At 43.2% G+C, this 20,346-nt stretch overlaps 1 protein-coding gene across 7 annotated transcripts in view; it reads right to left on the minus strand.

The window, feature by feature from the left end:
• ST7 (suppression of tumorigenicity 7) overlaps positions 1-20,346 on the minus strand; it is a 307,385-nt gene that overhangs the window by 100,579 nt on the left and 186,460 nt on the right. For all 7 annotated transcript variants that reach the window (XM_079786006.1, XM_079786004.1, XM_079786003.1 and 4 more), the window contains exons 4-5: positions 5,978-6,032; positions 5,219-5,334 (exon numbers count right to left, since the gene is read on the minus strand). In XM_079786006.1, the coding sequence (XP_079642132.1) occupies positions 5,219-5,334; positions 5,978-6,032 (171 nt within the window). The remainder of the gene's footprint in view (positions 1-5,218; positions 5,335-5,977; positions 6,033-20,346) is intronic.

Here is a 20,346-nt window from a genome sequence, read left to right on the forward strand (position 1 = left end):
TGGGGACCATGTTGGAACATTCATTTCATAGATAGTAGAAGTTTCATTTAGTACTTACAGTTTGTACTAAAAACAGTGTTTCCAAATTCACTTTGTATAAATTTTTCTACGAATGTATACAGGTGTAAACAAAACAGAGCTACAGATGTAAACAATACAGAGCTACCTGAAACACTAACACTAGACTTGTCTCAACAGACTTTGCAAGGAAAAAAAATAGAAGTAAATAAATCTTATAGACTAATTTGTCTTCTATAATCTTTGAAACAATCTTGATTAAGATTTCTTAATCAAGAAGAGGCACTCTAAAGATATTTAATATTTATTTTGCTCATTAATGCTGCTTGTTGTTAAAGTATATTGCACACATTTTGAGATGACATTGCTCTAATTTCTTCCTTCTACACAGACACAACATAATTTCTTTATTATTTTTTTTATTGTTTAAAGTATTACATATAGTAGTACAAATATCTCCTTTTTTTCCCCCCATTGACGCAGCCTTCCCCACACAACATAATTTCTATTAGTCATTTCCCCAAACACTTGCCACAAGCTCTGGATATTAGCACATTTTAAAACCATCTGAGAATTATCAGTTGGGTCAGAAAAAAGTACTTTAGGCTTTTAACATGTGTACCTGTTTCCAGTGTTTGCTGCAAACCTAGTTTTCATATACCAAAGTAGTTTGTGAGTGTATTGTGGGAAGCTCAATGCTTGAAATAATTTTTTTACTATGATGTTCCACCATGGCAAAGAGTACCATTTTAAAAATAAGTACCATGGTCCTTATTTAATTTGTTCTATAATTTTTTATCTTCTAAGTTATTTTCTTAGGAGTGTGTATGTATTCCCTTTCTTAAAGATTTTTTTCACCTATTTACTTTAAGTTTAGTAATATAAAAAATATCAGTAGGGTTATTTATAACTCAAACAGTGTCAAATGCATGCTCAACAAATTCTTTTCTAGGATGGAAAACAAATATGGGTTCCAATCGAATGGGGATGCCCCCATTCAATTCTAATGAATTAATAAATAGGCATATAAATCTCTATAATATACTCTTTAAGCATTTGGATTCACTGACTCCCAATTTCTAACTGGAATATCATTAGGAAAACATGACCTTTCATTCTATCTCAACCAAGGATTTAATTAGCTTCATATAAGATTTATAAATATTCAAAACATGTATATCCAACCTTGGAATATTTTTTAAATGATACTTTAAATTATAATGAGGGGACTTATTTCTATATCACTATCTCATTGTGATAAAGCCTTTATTTAGGTATCAGAATTCTGAGTTCCACTAGTCAATCTCCAATTTAATTTTTATTTGTTTGTGTTATTAAATCATTTTTTCAATTACAGTTGACATACATTATTACTTTAGTTTCAGGTGTATACCTCCCTGATTAGACATTACATAGTTAACTAAATGATCATCACAATAAATCTCACACCCATCTGACACCATATATAGTTTTAGAATATTATTGACTATCATATTCCCTATACTGTGCTTTACATCCCCATGACTATTCTGTAACAACCAATTTGTACTTTTTTCTTCTTTATTGATTAAGGTATTACATATGTGTCCTTTCCCCTTCATTACCCCCCCCCCACTCATGCCCTCACCCCCCTGGTGTCTGTGTCCATTGGGTAGGCTTATATGCATGCATATAAGTCCTTTGGTTGATCTCTCCCCCTTACCCCTACCCTCCCCTACCTTCCCTCTGAGTTTTGATGGTCTGATCGATGCTTCTCTGTCTCTGGATCTGTTTTTGTTCATCAGTTTATGTAGTTCATTATATTCCACAAATGAGTGCCATCATGTGATATTTATCTTTCTCTGACTGGCTTATTTTGCTTAGCATAATGCTCTCCAGTTCCATCCATGCTGTTGCAAATGGTAAGAACTCCTTTTTTACCACAGCATAATATTCCATTGTGTAGATGTACCAGTGTTGTTTTTAATATATTTTATTGATTTTTTACAGAGAGGAAGGGAGAGGGAGAGAGAGTCAGAAACATCAATGAGAGAGAAACATCGATCAGCTGCCTCCTGCACACACCCTACCCGGGATATGCCCACAACCAAGGTACATGGGACCCTTGAGTCTGCAGGCCAACGCTCTATCCACTGAGCCAAACCGGTTAGGGCTGTACCACAGTTTTTTAATCCACTCATCTGCTGATGGGCACTTAGGCTGTTTGCAAATCTTAGCTATTGTAAATTGTGTTGCTATGAACATAGGGGTGCATATATCATTTCTAATTGGTGTTTCTAGTTTCTTGGGATATATTCCTAGAAGTAGGATCACTGGGTCAAAAGGGAGTTCCATTTTTAGTTTTTTGAGGAAACTCCAAACTGTTCTCCACAGTGGCTATAATTTGTACTTATTAATCCTTTCACCTTTTTCACCTCTCCTCATCCCCCTAACCTCCTCCCATTTGGTAACCATAAAAATGTTCTCTGTAACTACGAGTCTGTTTCTGTTCTGCTTGTTTGTTTTGTTTTTTAGATTCAGTTGTTGATAGATATGTATTTATTGCCATTTTAATGTTCATATTTTTCGTTTTCCTTCTTTTTTTTCAAATTCTCACCAGAGGATATGTTTTTATTGATTTTTTTAGAGAGAGAAAGGGAGAGGGAGAGAAACATTGATTGGTTGCCTCCCACATGCACTCCGACCAGGGATCAACCCGGGACTGAACTCAAAACCTGGTTAGGTATCCTGACCAGGAATTGACCCAAGAACCTTTGGTGCATGAGACAACACTCCAACCAACTGAACCACACAAGCCTGGGCTTTTTCTTCTTCTTAAAGAAGACCCTTTTAACATTTCATGTAATGAAATCAAAGTTTTTTCTGATCTGGGAAGCTCTTTATCTGTCCTTCAATTCTAAATGATACCTTTGCTGGGTAGAGCAATCTTCATTGTAGGTCCTTGCTTTTCATCACTTTGAATATTTCTCACCAATTCTTTCTGGCCTGCAAGGTTTCTGCTGAGAAATCAGCTGACAGTCATATGGGAACTCCCTTATAAGTAACTAATGGCTTTTCTCCTGCTGCTTTTAAGATTCTCTGCCTTTACCTGTTGCATTTTAATTATGATATGTCTTGGTGTGGGTTCATCTTGTTTGGAACTCTGCACTTTCTGGGCTTATATGTCTATTTTCCTCATCAAGTTATGGAAGTTGTTTTCTGTTGTTATCTTTAGTTTTTAATTTCTTGCTCTCTTCTCCTCCCAGCACCCCCACGATCTGAATTTTGGAATGCTTGAAGTTGTCCCAGAGGCTCCTTAAGCTTTTATATTTTTTTAATTCTTCTTTCTTTTTGCTGTTCAGATTGGATGTCTTTTGATTCTTATCTCCATAATCTCTGATTTGATCTTGGGCTTTATCTACCCCATTGTTGATTCCCTGTAATTTATTCTTCATTTCAGTTAGTGTGTTCTTCATTTTTGACTGCTTCTTTTTTATGTTTTCTATCTCCGTTTTTATGTTTCCTATTCCTTGGTTGAAGTTCATCTACTCTTCCCCTAAGTCCATTGAGCATCCTTATAACCAATGTTTTGAACTCTACATCTAGTTGATTGCTTATCTCCATTTTGTTTGGTTCTTTTTCTGGAGTTTTGTTCGAGTCTTTCATTTGGGACATGTTTCTTCGTTTCCTCATTTTGGCAGCCTCCTTGTGTTTGTTTCCCTGTATTAGGGAGAGCTGCTACATCTCCCATGCTTGGTAGGTGTTCTGTAGGATTCAGTGGCACTCCCTCCCTGATCACCTAATCTGGGCACTTGAGGTGTACCCCCCATGTGGTCTGTGTACACCTCCTCGAGTAGTTGAGCCTTGATTGCTGTTGGCACATCAATGAGAGGGATTTGCCCCCAGGCTGATCAGCTACAAGGACTATCTACAACCACCAACTTGTGACCACTGTGGAGGATCAGCTGTGCAGGGTTCAACCTCAAAGAGCAGGACTTTCTTCAGCAAGGCTCTGATGCCTGCTAAGTACACCCCTTGAGTGTGTAATTTGTGGAGGTGTTTGGATGGTGATACTTCGATGTGTTCTGAGGCTGTCCATTGGGGCCTTCTGGGAGGTGTAAGCCAAGGTCAGCTGCTGCCCACGTTCTGCCCAGGGCCACCGGCATGAGCTACAAAGGAATCTTCAGAAGGCTGCTACTTGTGCTGGACTAAGGTGCCCTGATGAGGGCAAGCTGTGAACCAAGGTTGGCTGCTACTAGTGCCAGGCCTGGGGCCACTTAGTGAGAAGTATGGGGCTCAATGAGGCCAGATGCTGCTTGTTTGAGAGATTTTAGGAAAATCTGCAGCATGAGCCAAGACAGGCCATTTGTATGGAAAAGCCACTGGAAACAGCTTGGGTGGGCCCAAAAGTTGGGTGGTGTGGGGCCTCAGGGATCACCAGGCGGGACAAACAGTGTGAGCCAGGTTGATAGAGTCTCATATATGGCACCTATCTGTTGGCTCTGTGGGGGAAGGGCTCTGAAAATTAACAGTGCCCTCTGCCAGCACTTCTGTCTGTGAGAAAGCTGCTCCCCCAACTCCCAGCTCTTATCTCAATGCCAGACAATTCAGTTCCTCCCCATATGTGCCTGGTGCCTTAAATGCTGCTGCCCCAGCACTGGAGGTCAGTGGGAATGAGTCTAAGTCCATGCACTGGTCCTTTAAGGGGAACTCTCTGGGGCTCCAGCAGTCCTCTGTCTCCCTCAGCTTAAATCCCCACTGGTTTTTATAGCCAGAAGTTATGGGAACTTCTCTTCTCTGCACTAGAACCCTGGGCTGGCAGGCCTGGTGTGGGGCTGGGACCCCTGGATCCTCAGGAGGACCTCTGGAGCTGACATATCCCTCCCAATCTGCCACATGTGGGTACAGGACCAGCCTGTTCCACACATCTCCACCCCTCCTCCCAGACTTGATGTAGCTTCTTATTTAATTCCCTAGCTGTAGGACTTCCATTCAGTCAGATTTCAGGCGGTTCTGAATGATACTTGTTCTGAAGTTTAGTTGTAATTTTGATATGGTTGTGGGAGGAGGCAGTACCGTGTTAACTATGCAGCCATCTTGACCGGAAGTACCAATTCCTTGGAGTTTTTATAGAGCAGATATTCTAAAAGTAATAAGCTTACTACTTAAAACAGATCAAAAAACCCTCTCCCTCAGGAACTAACTAAAGGATTTTCCGTACTTGCATCTGCAGGGCGCAGATGGTCCGAGTCACAAGTAAAGAATGTCTGGTGGTCCTGGGCAGAGAGATTCATGTCATAGTAAGTCAGAGGTTCTCGTCCTGTCACCCAAGTATACCTGTAAAGGGAAAATAAAAGAGTCAAACACCTTTGAGAAAGGAAAGCAAGGCCTACAAAATATTAATCTGCATAGGAAGTGAAATATAAACCATTAACTGAGTACTAAAACAGCTTTGCCAATGAATAAAAATATACATATTTTAATCATCTTATTCTTTCTTTAGAAAATATATCAGCGGCAAAGAAGTATACATTTTCCCATATATTTGTGGATTTACACTTTACTAGCACTAGCTAGTGAAAACCTTCCCTAATTAATATTATAAACAGAAATTTCCCCAAAGCTATGACAATTCTGGTTTGCCTAATTACTGTGCAAAATTAAATTTCAACATAACTTCTGTGGCATCTTTATAACCATGTTCCAGGTAAGCTTCAAAATATTTTGTCTCTATAATATATAATGAAAAGAATGACTATAATAGAAAATTTCCAAAAACTACATATTTTTGTACATTATCCCAATTTCAATGCTAAAATATTTATACAAGAGAAAAATCAAAACATTTGAGGACTGTATCAAAGAATAGAAGCACTAAACAGACTCTTACAATGACCCCTAAATGAACCAGCAAAAACATTTGCTGCTGTCTTTGCTCTCTGAACTACTCATTTGTTTCCCAAACTGTCAAAATGCTTACCGATTATATTCGGCACCCCGAAATAAATTTAGTGGATTTCGCCATACTTTGCATTCTGCAAAGAAGAGAAATATGAAAATGTTACACATAGTTCAGAGACACTACAGCTACAAGCTAATTAATTCAGCAAAACACCCTTCCTGGCATTGATAAGATAATTTTATTCTCTATCTTCTACAAGGGAAGCAACATGGAAAAACTGGGTGATTGATTAATCAGGAAATGTAGCTCAGGCACCAGGACTTTGGAAATTTTTACCTAATCTCTCTGAGCCCAAGTTTCTTCATTTATTAAATCAAGTTATGTGCCAAAATCAGCTAGTTTATAACTTCTACAATCATTTCAAGAGGTCAAAATAGATTCTATAAGTTTATTTCTAAAGTTATAGGTAGAAGTACTTTCTGTTACTCTAAAATATATCTTACAATAACTTTATATATAATAAGCAAAACTGAAGCTTTATAGTATAATATGCAAAGAGCCTTAGATTTCTAATTAGGGTCTATGTGATATTGTTGTGTGATAATTCACCAAATTGCTTTTACACTGTCATAAAAGGATTGATAGGAAAATTAATGCAGTTAACATAATGGTAGGGAGAAAGGCTATGAAATTAAATCGTTTTAAAGCATTTAACATTGCTTACCTATCCAGATGCATTAATCATCATACTAACATCATAATGTTCGCATGTACTAATAGATTATACATCTTTGTTAAGGACCATAGAAATTTAGAATCACAGGACTTAACTTAGGAAAGTCAATCATTAGCTCTTAGGACTGTGTAATAGTAAGTGCATGACTAACAAACTAAAACTCTTTTAAGACAGCCTATGATTAAGACTTTCTACTGATTCAGAATACTACATTTCTTTGGATACATGTTTTATTAGAAAATAAAATTAGTTAATAGTACTTAAAACATCCGTGTGTGTGTGTGTGTTCAGCCAAAAAAACACACCTAAAGACATACGCATAAAAGTAAGCAATTATTGTAGAAATCAAAGGAACATTAAAGGCCATGGATAAGACATTAAGGTTCTACCCTCAGTCCTATTATATTCACTATCCATTTTTTCACCCACCCACCTACCAACTCACCCTCCCATTCATCCAATGAGCACTGAGCAACCAGTGGGGGAAACAAAGAGATAACCATTATTACAATACAGTGTGAAAATGAAAAACATGAAGCACTATGGGAACACTAAGCAATCGCAATAAATAGTTGTTAAAAATATGGAATGAAGGGTGTACACATAACAGGAAGACATGTTTTTATTTAAAAGAGATAAATGTATCTTTAAATTAGCACAGGATTCCAGTTAAAATTTGCTCAATGTTTATAAACAATGACCCTAAGTTTTCTGTCACTTAGCTTAACTTGTCATTTAGGAAACGATCTTGGCTCAGTTCAGCATCTTTGAATTGTATTCTTAAGAAACTGAAATTCAGTGGCTGTCACTTCACATGGCACTAACTAAATAATTACGCTTCCCTTAAATAATTACCTTTCTCCCCAACAAAAAGTTCCTAAGAGGTGTCATTAGCACATGCCAGATCATGGCTTGAATCATACTGTTGAGCCAAACAACCATGATCGCTGTCCTTGTGGCTATAATTCTTAGGTCTTTACCACTCCCAACCCCTCCTCAGAGGATGTCTTTCAAGATTCAAAGTGCTCTTCTTAAAACTTCATAAATATTGCAAGTTTTGTAGTTAACATACAATAAACATACGCACAGGTTTATGCACAAAGACCCTCATGGTAGCATTATTTACAATAAAACAGGTACATTTGGGGAGATGCCTCTCCCTCAATGAATTTCATCTGAAATATTAGTAAAAAGGTTATGGCAACTAATTTGTCTCCAGCAAATATATCATTATATTGACTGGAAGGATAAGCATGTTCAAATATCAATTGACAAATTATAAAGCAAACTATCTTCAAGTAAAAATTCAATCCAACTTTATATATTGTATGCAAATAAAATTATTTCTAAATAAAAATAACTGCATAAATAGTAGGTATACCTAAAGTATTATCTGAAGATGAGCAGTATCTGAAGATGCTATATTTATTTAGGAAGTGCAAAAATGTAGCCAGCAGGGGGTGCTGGAAACATTTTGAAATACTTTTTATGCCTTCTATTAGGGAACTGAACTTTAAAAAAAAATGGCATTGATAAGTGAAATAAGGCAGTCAATGAAAGAAAAATACCACATGATCTCACGTATTGTGGATAATAAAGAATATTATAAAGTGATGAACAAAAAGATAGATACAGAGGCAGTAAAGCATCAAACAACTGTCAAATTACAGCGGGAAGGTTAGGGAGAGGTGGAGGAGATAAGAGATCAACTGAAGGACTTGTATGCATGCATATAAGCATAACCAATGGACGCAAAACTCTGGGGGGTGAGGGCATGTGTGGGAGTGGGGTGGGGTGGGGGGCAATGGTAAGATATGTACACATATAATACCTTAATGAAAAAATGGCATTGAGAAATACAAATTGCCAGTTATAAAAAAGTCATGGGGATGTAAATTACAGCACAGGAAATATAGTCAATAATATAGTAATATCTGGTGTCAGATACTGTACTGTACTTATTGGGGTGATTACTTCATAATCATTATATTGTATACCTGAAACTAAGTGTTATTGTATATCAACTGTAATTTTTTTAAAAAATTTTAAAGGAATACAATTTACTAAAACAAAGAACTGGGGAGAGGGAGATGGGCACAGTCTTCACCTTTCATAAAAAGGACTCAAGCCCTAGCCTGTGGACTGAAGGATCCCAGGTTTGATTCTGGTCAAGGGCACATCCCAGGTTGTGAGCTTGATCTCCAGTTGGGGGTGTGCAGGAGGCAGCCGATTGATCAATGATTCTCTCTCATCATTGATGTTTCTATCTTTCTCCTCCTCTCCTTTCCTCTCTGAAATCAATATATATTTTTTAAAATGACTCAATAATATTTTTTAAACTAAAACACAGTAGTAAAAAAAATATCAAAGAAAATCATTGTTAATATTAGTGTTATACATGTGGCCTATAGTCAGTTTCTTCACTATCCTTAAACTTTAGAAAACAGGATTATAAAAAAATGCAAAATGTTCTAAATGATAAAAAACATGATGAAATACGTAAGAAATGTTTTCATTAGCTATACCCTTCAAATGGAGGGTGCAGGGAAGGTATGATTTTCCATTAAGAATAAGCAATCTGGAAGAGAAACCAAGATGGCGGCATAGGTTAAACACCTAACCTACAGCCTGGCACAACAATTTCAAAAATACAACTAAAAGTCAAAACGGACATCATCCAGAACCACAGGAAAACTGGCTGACTGAAATGCCCACAACTAGAAGGAAAGAGAAAACCACAAGGAAAATCAGAGGAGCCGTAAAAGCCTGAGGTATGGAGACACGGGCGGAGACACAAGCACACGCGCGTGCGGGGAGGACGGAGCCGGAGAGGACGGGGCGGCTGAGTGCCTGGCCGGCGTTCTCTAGCGGGAAGGAGATAAAAGCTCCAGATTGCGCTGAACCCCAGCTCCGACTGCACTGAACCCCAGTTCCGGGCGAGACCCTGGGAAGCCAGGCTCATACTGGGGGAATCTGGGCTGTAAGGCGGAAACACAGAGGAGCGGCGAAAGGCAGAGCTCCGGAGGCGCGCACGTGAATGCGCGCAGAGGACGGACTGTTGCCTGTGCCGCTGAATTGCCCTGGTGGGAAGGAGACAAAAGCGCCAGACTGCGCTGAGCCCCAGTTCCGACTACACTGAAACCCAGTTCCGGGGGAGAATCTGGGAATCCAGATTCATTGGGAGAGAGACTAGACTGTTTGGCAGCGGGCGAAACTCCAGGGTGCCTTTCTCTCAGAGGTGCTTGCAGCTAGTACTGAGGGACACTGAGGGACACTGAGACCCAGGAACCTCATAGGGCGGGGCTGACAGGAAGCCAAGGCTGTAGGCTCCACCCTGAAACTCCGCCCCATCCAAGCTGAGCACAGAGGCTTTTACAATTTTGCAAGTCTAGTTGAATAAGGCTGTCTCCCGGCATAGACACAGCTGATCCTCACAGCCAATTGGACTGGAGGTCAAATCCTCCCAGTGTACCAACAGCAATCAAGGCTTAACAACACCAAGACTTTGCGCTCAGCCCACAAAGGGGGGTACCAAGAGCGACCACCTAGGGAAATTGGGGAAGCTGAGCTACCGGCCCCTATAGGTCACTGACCACACAAAGCCACTCCATCAACATAGGGAGGCAGCCAAAAGGTAGAGACACCGAAGCAGGTCACCAATAGAAGGGATGAAGGAAAGTAAACTAATGGACGACACAGTGTTCAGAACCACATTTATAAGGTTACTTAAGAATCATCTGGAGGACCAAGATGGCAGCATAGGGCAGACGCCTGATTGTTGCCTACCACAACAATTTTGAAACTATAACTGGAAAACAGAGCAGACACCATCCAGAACCACTGGAGGGCTGGCTGAGCGGATGCTCTACAACTAGAATAAAAGAGAGGGGGACGCGGGATGATGCTGATGCCGATGAGCCAAAGATCACACTTTAAGAACTACGGCTCTGGCGACACAATGGCGGCCTGGAACGTGCTCGGCGCGGTTCCCCCGGCGGATTCCGGCTGAGGGGATGGCTCCGCTCGCTGCCAAGCATGGACAGACGAGCCCGTGGGAGACATGGGGTGGGAGACCCCGTGCTTGCTGAATTCCGAGTCCTTCGAGAATCTCTGCGCCCCAGAAGCGGCCAGGTGCGCACGCCCGGCGACCAGCTGCCGCTGCAGACCCGAGCGCTGTCGCAGCGACCTCGGACCAGCCCGCCGCCGCGCACCGGGCGCACCGGAGCCTCGCCGAGCCCGCCGCCCAGCGAGTTCCGCGGCAGCCGCCCGGGAGCTCTGAGAAAATGGACGAAGGAATTGCTGAGAGGGAATTGACCGACAGGAATTGTGATCAAGAAGATGAAGCCCCGCTGGGTCCCGGGTCCGGGTGAGGCCATGCGCCCCTGGATCCAGGTGAGGCCGCACGCCCCTGGGTCCGGCTGAGGCTGGGTCCTGGGTCCGGGCGAGGCTGCGTGCCCCTGGGTACGGATTAGGCTGGGTCCCAGGTCCGGGTGAGGCCGTGACCCTGGGTCCAGGAGAGGCCGTGCGCCCCCGGGTCCAGGTGAGGCCGCGCGCCCCCGGGTCTGGGCAAGGCCGCACGCCCCTGGGTCCGGGTGAACCTGGATCCCGGGTCCGGGTGAGGCCGTGCACCCCTGGATCCGGGTGAGGCTGGGTCCCGGGTCCGGGTGAAGCTGGATCCCGGGTCCAGGTGAGGCCGTGCGCCCCTGGGTCCAGGTGAAGCTGGATCCCAGGTCCGGGTGAGGCCGTCGCCCCTGGATCCAGGTGAGGCTGGGTCCCGGGTCTGGGTGAGGCCGCGCCCCTGGGTCCGGGAGAGGCCATGTGCCCCTGGGTCCAGATGAGGCTGGGTCTCGGGCCCGGGTGAGGCCGCGCGCCCCTGGGTCCAGGAGAGGCCGCGTGCCCCTGCGTCCAGGTGAGGCTGGATCCTGGGCCCAGGTGAGGCTGCACACCCCCGGGTCCGGGTGAGGCTGCGCGCCCCTGGGTCCGGTGGAGGCAGTGCACCCCTGGGTCAGGGTGAGGCTGGAGCCCGGGTCTGGGTGAGGCCGCGCGCCCCTGGGTCTGGGTGAGGCTGGATCCTGGGACTGGGTGAGGCCGCGCGCACCTGGGTCCGGGTGAGGCCACGCGCCCCTGGGTCCGGGTGAGGCCATGCGCCCCGGGGCCCGGGTGATGCTGGGTCCCAAGTCCGGGTGAGGCTGCGCGCCCCTGAGTCCGGGTGAAGCTGCGCCCCTGGGTCCAGGCGAGACCAAACCAGAGGGAGTCGGACCTGCATTACCACCATTTGTCCACCATTCAGAGCTGAAAAGTCAGTGCCGACATGTACTCATAAGGAACTGGTGGACATTGAAATTGGGTCTCAAAAGAACTGTTGGTCCAGAAAGAAACTCACTACAGACTGATTCATTTGCCTGTCAACATAACTATTATTGCTCGTCTCACATTCGGTTCTTATAAGTATATTTCTAGTAACACATGATCTCACTCATCTAGGGGAAATGATGAACAACATAGACTGATGAACAAGAACAGACCCAGAAACAAGGAGGCATCGATCGGACTGTCGGGCCTCAGAGGGAGGGTAGGGAAGGGTGGGGGTAGGGGGGAGAGATCAACCAAAGGACTTGTGTGCATGCATACGAGCCTAACCAATGGTTAAGGACAACAGGGGGGTGGGGGCATCCGTGGGGAGGGGTGTGGGATGGGAATGGGGGGATGAGGACAAATATGTGACACCTTAATCAATAAAGAAATAAAAAATAAAAAAATAAAAAAAAAGAATAAGCAATCTGGCCCGACCAGTGTGGTTCAGTCAACCTATGCATCAATAGGTTTCTGGTTTGATTCCCTGTCAGGGCACATGCCCAGGTTGCAGGCACGATCCCAGGTGGGGACATGCAGGAGGCAGCCAATTGATGTTTCCCCTCTCATCGATGTTTCTATCTCTCTCTCCCTCTCCCCTTCTTTCCTCTGTCTGTAAAAGTCAATAAAAAATATTTTAAAAATAAAAAAGAATAAGCAATCTAGAGGTCAAATATGAACACATGTCAAAGTTTCACTTCATATTAGGTCATAACTACACTAATTTCTTCTTTGCTGCTCTATTTCATAATCTAATCTTTACCACAAAAACTTTAATATGGAATCACTCTAGGGACCCTAACCCATAAATATCAGACTGCCTAATGGTTTTGTGATATGGACAAAAGTTAAAAATGCCAAACATATTAGAATATGGAGATTTAAGTCAGAAAATTAAACTCAGGTCTCCAGAGGGTAAAAGTTTTTTCCAGATGAGTTCAAGTTTCTTATCTTATTTGTGCCTTTGAGGAATAAATTCCTTAAGACACAAAAGTTTATCTCCAAAACAAATTTTTCATTAATACCAACAATTTCATACTCTTTAGAGGCACTCAAAGTTGACGAAGACCCCTTCAGGGGCTTGCTAACATCATTAATAGTTCAGTTTAAAGTGTGCTCCTGATACAATAAACATGTCCTCTATACTTCCTTCTGTCTGCAGCAACCCACAGGCAAGTCTTTGCCCCCAACTGCTGACAGAAATGTTCAGACTTCGGCATGCAGGCAAGAATGCAATTAGAGAAAGAGAGGCAGTATTTAATAGAATAGCACTTATTTAGTTCCCAAAGCCTGCAGAAAGTCCCCAAAGCCTACAGAACAGATTTTTCTCCCTTGTCATAATAGGATGCTAAGTCTCTGTGTAGTACCTATCACCAATGACTTTAAAATCAAGCTCCCATCTTTGCTTCAGTCTTCCCTCTCTCCTTTCCCTACTAAAACTTCCAATCTCAATGATGCTCACTTCATGCCTTTTCAGATTCAGTTACTCCTCTGGAATGCCCACCCGTCACTCATAGGACTGTGTGGTTGAAACATGTAGAGAGGAGCTATTACGCATTCGTCCCTGCACTAGGCCCTGAGTTACAAAAAAAAAGATAGTTTATGATAAAAAGGATGTTATAGAGCCTTGGTAGAAAACTAAGAAGGACATTGAACCATTATCTGACAGTCAGCTGAAGAAGCTCTATAGCTAGAACAAATGTTCTGAGAGAACCAAAGACTTTCCCTTTGTCACAATCCTTAAGGAAAAAGAGAACTTAATTCTCAGGAAAATGAAAAGGTTCCAATGTCATGGGACTGTTAATAACATGGAAGAAAATATTATTCTACATCCAACTTATTTGATTCTGAAAACGTTTCCCTCCTAAATTAAAAAAATTATATATATAATTTGTACGCCGGAAAATACGGTATTTACAATTTAGAATTAACAAATGAGTTATTGTCAAATGATGGGTGGGTTACCATATTTTCCGGCGTACAAGACCCCCGACTTTTGAGAAGATTTTCCTGGGTTAAAAAGTCGTCTTATATGCCAGAAAATACAATATATGTGTATGTATGTGTGTGTGTGTGTGTGTGTGTGTGTGTGTGTGTGTGTGTGTGTGTATACATGCATGAAATTCGTGCAAGAGTAAGCTTCACTTTTGCCAGCTACTGGCACCAGCTTCCCTCTGGCACCCAGGACCTGGGCTTCCCTCCAGCTGCCCCAGCTTCATCTGGAAGGTCGTCCAGAAGGACATCTGGTCTAATTAGTATATTATGCTTTTATTATATACTAGAGGCCCAGTGCATGAAATTCGTGCACGGGGGTATGTGTCCCTCAGCCCAGCCTGCACCCTCTCCAATCTGGAACCCCTTGAGGGATGTCCGACTGCCCGTTTAGGCCCGATCCTTAAACGGGCAGTCAGACATCCCTCTCACAATCCAGGACTGCTGGCTGCCAACTGCTTGCCTGCCTGCCTTCCTGATTGCCTCTAACCGCTTCTGCCTGCCAGCCTGATAACCTCCTAACCACTCCCCTGCCAGCCTGTTTGCCCCTAACTGCCCTCCCCTGCAGGCCTGGTCACCCTTAACTGCCCTCCCCTGCAGGCCTGGTCACCCATAACTGCCCTCCCCTGCAGGCCTGGTCAACCCTAACTGCCCTCCCCTGCAGGCCTAGTCTCCCCCAACTTCTCTCCCCTGCAGGCCTGGGTCCCCCCGAACTGCTCTTCCCTGCAGGCCCGGTCACCCCCAACTTCCCTCCTCTGCTGGCCTAGTCACCCCTAACTGCCCTCCCCTGCAGGCTTGATTGCCCCCAACTGCCCTCCCTTGCAAGCCTGGTCCCTCCCAATAGCCCTCCCCTGCTGGCCATCTTGTGGTGGCCATCTTGTGTCCACATGGGGGCAGGATCTTTGACCACATGGGGCAGCCATCTTGTGTGTTGGAGTGATGGTCAATTTGCATATTACTCTTTTATTAGATAGGAGGACTAGAGGCCTGGTGCATGAATTCATGCATGGGTGGGGTCCCTTGGCCTGGCCAGCGATCGGGCCTGTGCCGATCAGGGCCGATCGGGGATGGCTGGCCAGGGGGAGGGACTATGGGAGGTTGGTCAGCTGCGGGAGGTGGCTGTGGGAGTGCACTGACCACCAGGGGGGCAGCTCCTTTTTGAGTGTCTGCCCCCTGGTGGTCAGTGCATCGTCATAGCGATCGTCATAACAACCGTTCAACCACTTAGGCATATGTGTGTGTGTGTGTGTGTGTGTGTGTGTGTGTGTGTGTGTATCCCACTCCTGGGGCCCTCAAATATGTAATTTACTAATTCATAGCCTAGGAAGATTTCTTATACTAAAAAGTTACCATCTCTTCCCAGAGTGCAACACCTGATCATGGTGGTAATATTATCACAAATAATAGCAACAGAAATTTTTGTTATAGCTATAAGCTTGATTTTCATTGAGCCTTTTCATAAAGGGGATTAAAGCTCAAGTTATCTATAACCCTTAGTGAGGGGAGCATATAGTGGGCCCTTTTTACAGAAGTAAGGAGTAAAGCATAGAAAAGCTACATAATTTCCCAAGGTTCACATTAACTGAGATTAAAGCCTGGTGTCCAGAGTGCCCAACAATTACCCACTTTATGCAACAGACCTGTTACCCTACAACATCATATTTTTTAAATCTTGTGCCTTCATCAGAATACTACTTTTAAACATTTTAGCTCCAAAGTATAACAGAAAAGAACCCTCACTAAAGTTCATCAGATATGTTAGAACAATCAAGATTTGCCTGGCCGGTGTTGCTCAGTGGTTGAGTGATGACCTATGAACCAAGAGGTCACCCGTTTTATTCCAATTCAAGGGCTCATGTCCAGATTCTAGGCTCAATCCCCAGTAAGGGGCGTACAGGAGGCAGCCAATCAATGTTTCTCTCTCTCATTGATGTTTCTCTCTCTCCCTCTCCCTTCCTCTTTCTCTAAAATTGATAAAAACATATTTAAAAAAAAAAAAAACACAAGATTAACCCCAACCAAGTCAATTTCAGAAATGAACTTCATATGGGTCAATTTTAAGCAATCATCAAGAATAACAAAATATCCATTTTCTTATATAATTAAGCTTTAACTACTTTCATAACTTTTCAAAATAATTATTTAAACAATTATTAGAAGTCACAAAGTAACATGTAGGTAGCTTTCAATTCAAAAAATATGTTACTCCCTAAATCAATCAACCCTACCAAATAATGTGGAAATTGTGAATAAATGTTCACCAGGGACTAATGTTCACCATTTAACTAGAAATCTAATCTATACCAGACATAAATTTTAGTGGCAAAATATTTCAAAAGACGTACTAAGCATTGGCTAAGAGAATCATTTTCAACACATACACAGATTTTGGCAAGTACAAACTGGTTTTCCCGATTGAGAGTATTGGAGAGCAACTCCCAGGGTCCTTGACATGGAGCAATTTGCAGTTTTGCTGAGGGATAGATCTGAAATGTAAGCACTGAAAGGCCTGGTTATAATGAGTCACTAAACTAGTAATAACCTAGCTGAACCCTCGGCCTTATCTCAGTCCTTCCCATCAGATTCATAAAGAAGTCAGTTCATCTGGAGAACACTGCCAAATGGTTGTCCTCTGACTTGATATTGCTGCATGATTCATTTAATCCGCAGACTACTCTCTGAAGTTAATAGTATCATTATTTCCATTTGTGAAAATTAAGATATTAAGGAAGGTTCAAGTGACTTGCCCAAGGTCACAATCTGTAAGCAATGGAGAGATTAGGGCCACATTGGACTGACCCAAAAGCCTGAGCTCTCAAACATCAGCAATCCTGCCACTGAGCTGTTTATTGGCTAATGTCACGTCAGCAATAACGTTATATACTAGAGTACAGGGTTTTAATGAAATGATTCTGTTTAATTGCTTAATAATTGCATTAGTCTTGAGTTTATAGGCCTCACAGAGGATCTGGACTAAATTTTTGAGTAAGTACTTAATATCTTGGACTTTGAAGTAAAACCACCAAATGTGACCTTGGGCAGATGACTTAACCTTCCTGTACCTCAGCTCCCTCAACTGTAACATAGAGATTATAATATTTGCTTGTGGGGTTATTGTGAGGATTAAATGAGTTAATACATGTAAAGCTGATAGTAGGCACTTAGAGTGTTAGTTATTACTATTTGAACTATATGGCTTTCTATGGGAAAAATTATTTGCTCTAGTGTTATGAGACTTCAAGGGTCTATGAAGGTCTTAGAATATATCTTAGTCCTCTACATGAGTTTCTTCATTTCCATTGCTTTTCTTTAATTTATTATCTGTATTTAATCAGGGCTTGAATTGCCTCTAGTGATATAATACTGTAATTAAAAATTCTATATGAAATTCTTTTTAAAAGTTTTAGATAAAAGATATATACCTGAGAGCCCTGGAAAAAGATGGCGACCGGCAGGAAGGTAGGGAGAGAGAGAGTGTGAGTGAGGAACCCATAGAGGAGAGTGTAGATGTGTGTGGTGTGTGTGTGTGTATATGAGATAGGGTCAGTTAGATTCTGCAGGTCTTCCAAGGGGCTCCCGAACAGGGCAGCCCTGGACGGCGGAGCCCCGCTCACAAAGCGGACACTTCTCGGCGGCTGGTGCGGACGCAGAGACCACGCCATCTTGGGAAACAGAGCTGCCCGAGACTCGGATCCTGGCTTCTGACACAAACCAGGACCCTGCAGCCACTGGGGACAGAGAACTGCTATCACAGCTTCAGACAAACAAACAAGAATCCAGACTTCCCGGCAGATTTCCGTGAGTCAAAGAGCCTATCCCCCTCCTCGCAGGCGCTGATAGCGCCATAGTAACTGATAGACCCGCCCCTCCCCCAAGCTGCTGAGCGCCCACAGGCGTGCGGAAAGCGCCATAGTAACTGATAGACGCGCCCCTCGCCCAAGCTGCTCACAGGCGCGCGCACAGACAGCGCCATAGTAACTGATAGACCCGCCCCTGGCCCAAGCTGCCGAGCTTTGCGCAGGGACGCGCTCCCTCTTAGGGAATTTGGCGCGCGCGCTCGCGCACAGGACAGAAGCAGCTCCCCGTCGGGGAAATCTGTCAGTGCGCACAGAGGGCTCCCCTTCGGGGAATTTGGGGGAATTTGGCTCGCGGGGCACAGCTCCCCCTTCGGAGATTCTTAAAAGCGTGCACAGAGGGGCTTCCCTTTGGGGAATTTGGCGCGCAGGACGGACTCCGCCCCCCTTCTGGGACTTTGGGAGAGTGCACTGAGCCGGCTCACCTTCAGGTTTTTAAGAATGTGCGCTCTAGCCGGTTTGGCTCAGTAGAGAGAGCACACACAGGACGAAGCCCCACTTCAGGGAATTTGGCACGCCGGACACAGCTGCCTGGGATCCCTGACTCACAGCGCATTCACACTAAGAGCCAGCGACCCCAATTGTTGGTGCGTGCACACACAGGGACCCTGATTCTCAACGAGAAACCGCACAAGGCAACAGAGACTTTGACACTAGAGTCTTGGTGCAGACACAGGGAAACTCTGGCTCCTGGCACATGCTAAGGATCTCACTCTCGGCACATACCAACAGTGTGGTGCAGACAGGGCCCCTGATTCTAAATGTGCACATGAGACCACACGGAACACTGGGGACACTGATCCTGGGCAAGTTTGGTTCCCACCAACCAAAGACAGTCACACGTCCTAGTGTCAGAGCACTTCAGTGAAACTAGGGTGGAGCGAAGTCCCCACAGCACACGGCCCAGGTCCACGCAAACAGAAGCTTGAGCTTTCTGGTAATAGCCAGAATGGGGAAACGAAATAACTCACAGAGGAAAGAAAATGTGGAGTCGCCAAGAAAGGAAATTAGTGAAAATGAAGCTTGCAACATGACCGAAAAGGAGTTCAGAGTAATGGTCATGGAATTTATACATCGGATGGATGAGAAAATCAACAACTTATGCAAGAATCAGGAAGAAATGAAAAGTGATATAGCTACAATCAAAAACACCATGGAAAGTTTCAACAGTAGATTACAAGAAGCAGAGGACCGAATTAGTGAGTTAGAAGATCAGGTACAGAAACAAGCTCAAGCTGAACAGCAATTGGAGAAAAAAATTAAAAAGCAGGAGGAAAGCCTAAGGGAGCTTCGGGACAACATGAAACGAAGTAACATGCGTATAATAGGGCTGCCAGAAGGACAAGAAGAGCAGCAGGGATTAGAAAATCTATTTGAAGAAATAATGACAGAAAACTTCCCGGATATGGGAAAGATAAAAGTTACGCAAGTAAAGAGAGTCCCAAGCAGGATCAACCCCAAAAGACCCACACCAAGACATGTCATAATTTCAATGGCAAATATAAATGATAAAGAGAGAATCCTAAAGGCGGCAAGAGAGAGACAGAGAGTTACCTACAAAGGAACACCCATCAGATTGTCAAATGATTACTCATCAGAAACACAACAAGCTAGAAGTGAATGGAAGGAGGTATACAAAGTGTTGCAAAGCAAAGGACTGAATCCAAGAATACTATATCCAGCAAGACTATCAATCAAAATTGAAGGGGAAATCAGGAGCTTTGCAGACAAAAAAAGCCTCAGGGAGTTTATCACCACCAAACCAGCAATGCAAGAATTGCTAAAGGGAATACTGTAAAAAGAAGAAATAAACAGGTAAGAAGGAATACAGACACAAAAATAGATATGACTGCAAACAAATACCTTTCAGTAATAACTTTAAATGTAAACGGACTAAATGCTCCAATCAAAAGACATCGAGTAGCTGAATGGATAAAAAAACACGACCCATATATATGCTGTCTACAAGAGACCCACCTCAGAACAAGAGACTCACACAGATTGAAAGTGAAGGGATGGAAAAATAACTTTCAGGCAAATGGAAATGAAAAAAAAAGCAGGGGTAGCAATACTTATATCTGACAAAATAGACCTCAAAGTAAATGCCATAACAAGAGATAAGGAAGGCCACTTCATAATACTAAAGGGAGAAATCCAACAAGAAGAAATAATTCTGGTAAACATATACGCTCCCAATATAGGAGCACCCAAATACATAAAAAAACTCCTGGAGGATATCAAGGGAGAGATTAATAGCAACACAATCATAGTAGGAGACTTTAATACCCCACTATCACCACTGGACAAATCCTCTAAACAAAAAATCAGCAAAGAAACAGCAATCCTAAATGACTCACTAGACCAGATGGAATTAATTGACATCTTCAGAACATTTCACCCCAAAGCCACAGAATATACATTCTTCTCAAGTGCACATGGGTCATTTTCAAAGATAGACCATATGCTGGGTCACAGGCAAAGTCTCTTCAAATTCAAGAAGATAGAAATTATAT

This window comes from Cnephaeus nilssonii, assembly GCF_951640355.1.
Source record: "Cnephaeus nilssonii genome assembly, chromosome: 12".
Taxonomy (NCBI): Eukaryota; Metazoa; Chordata; class Mammalia; order Chiroptera; family Vespertilionidae; genus Cnephaeus; species Cnephaeus nilssonii.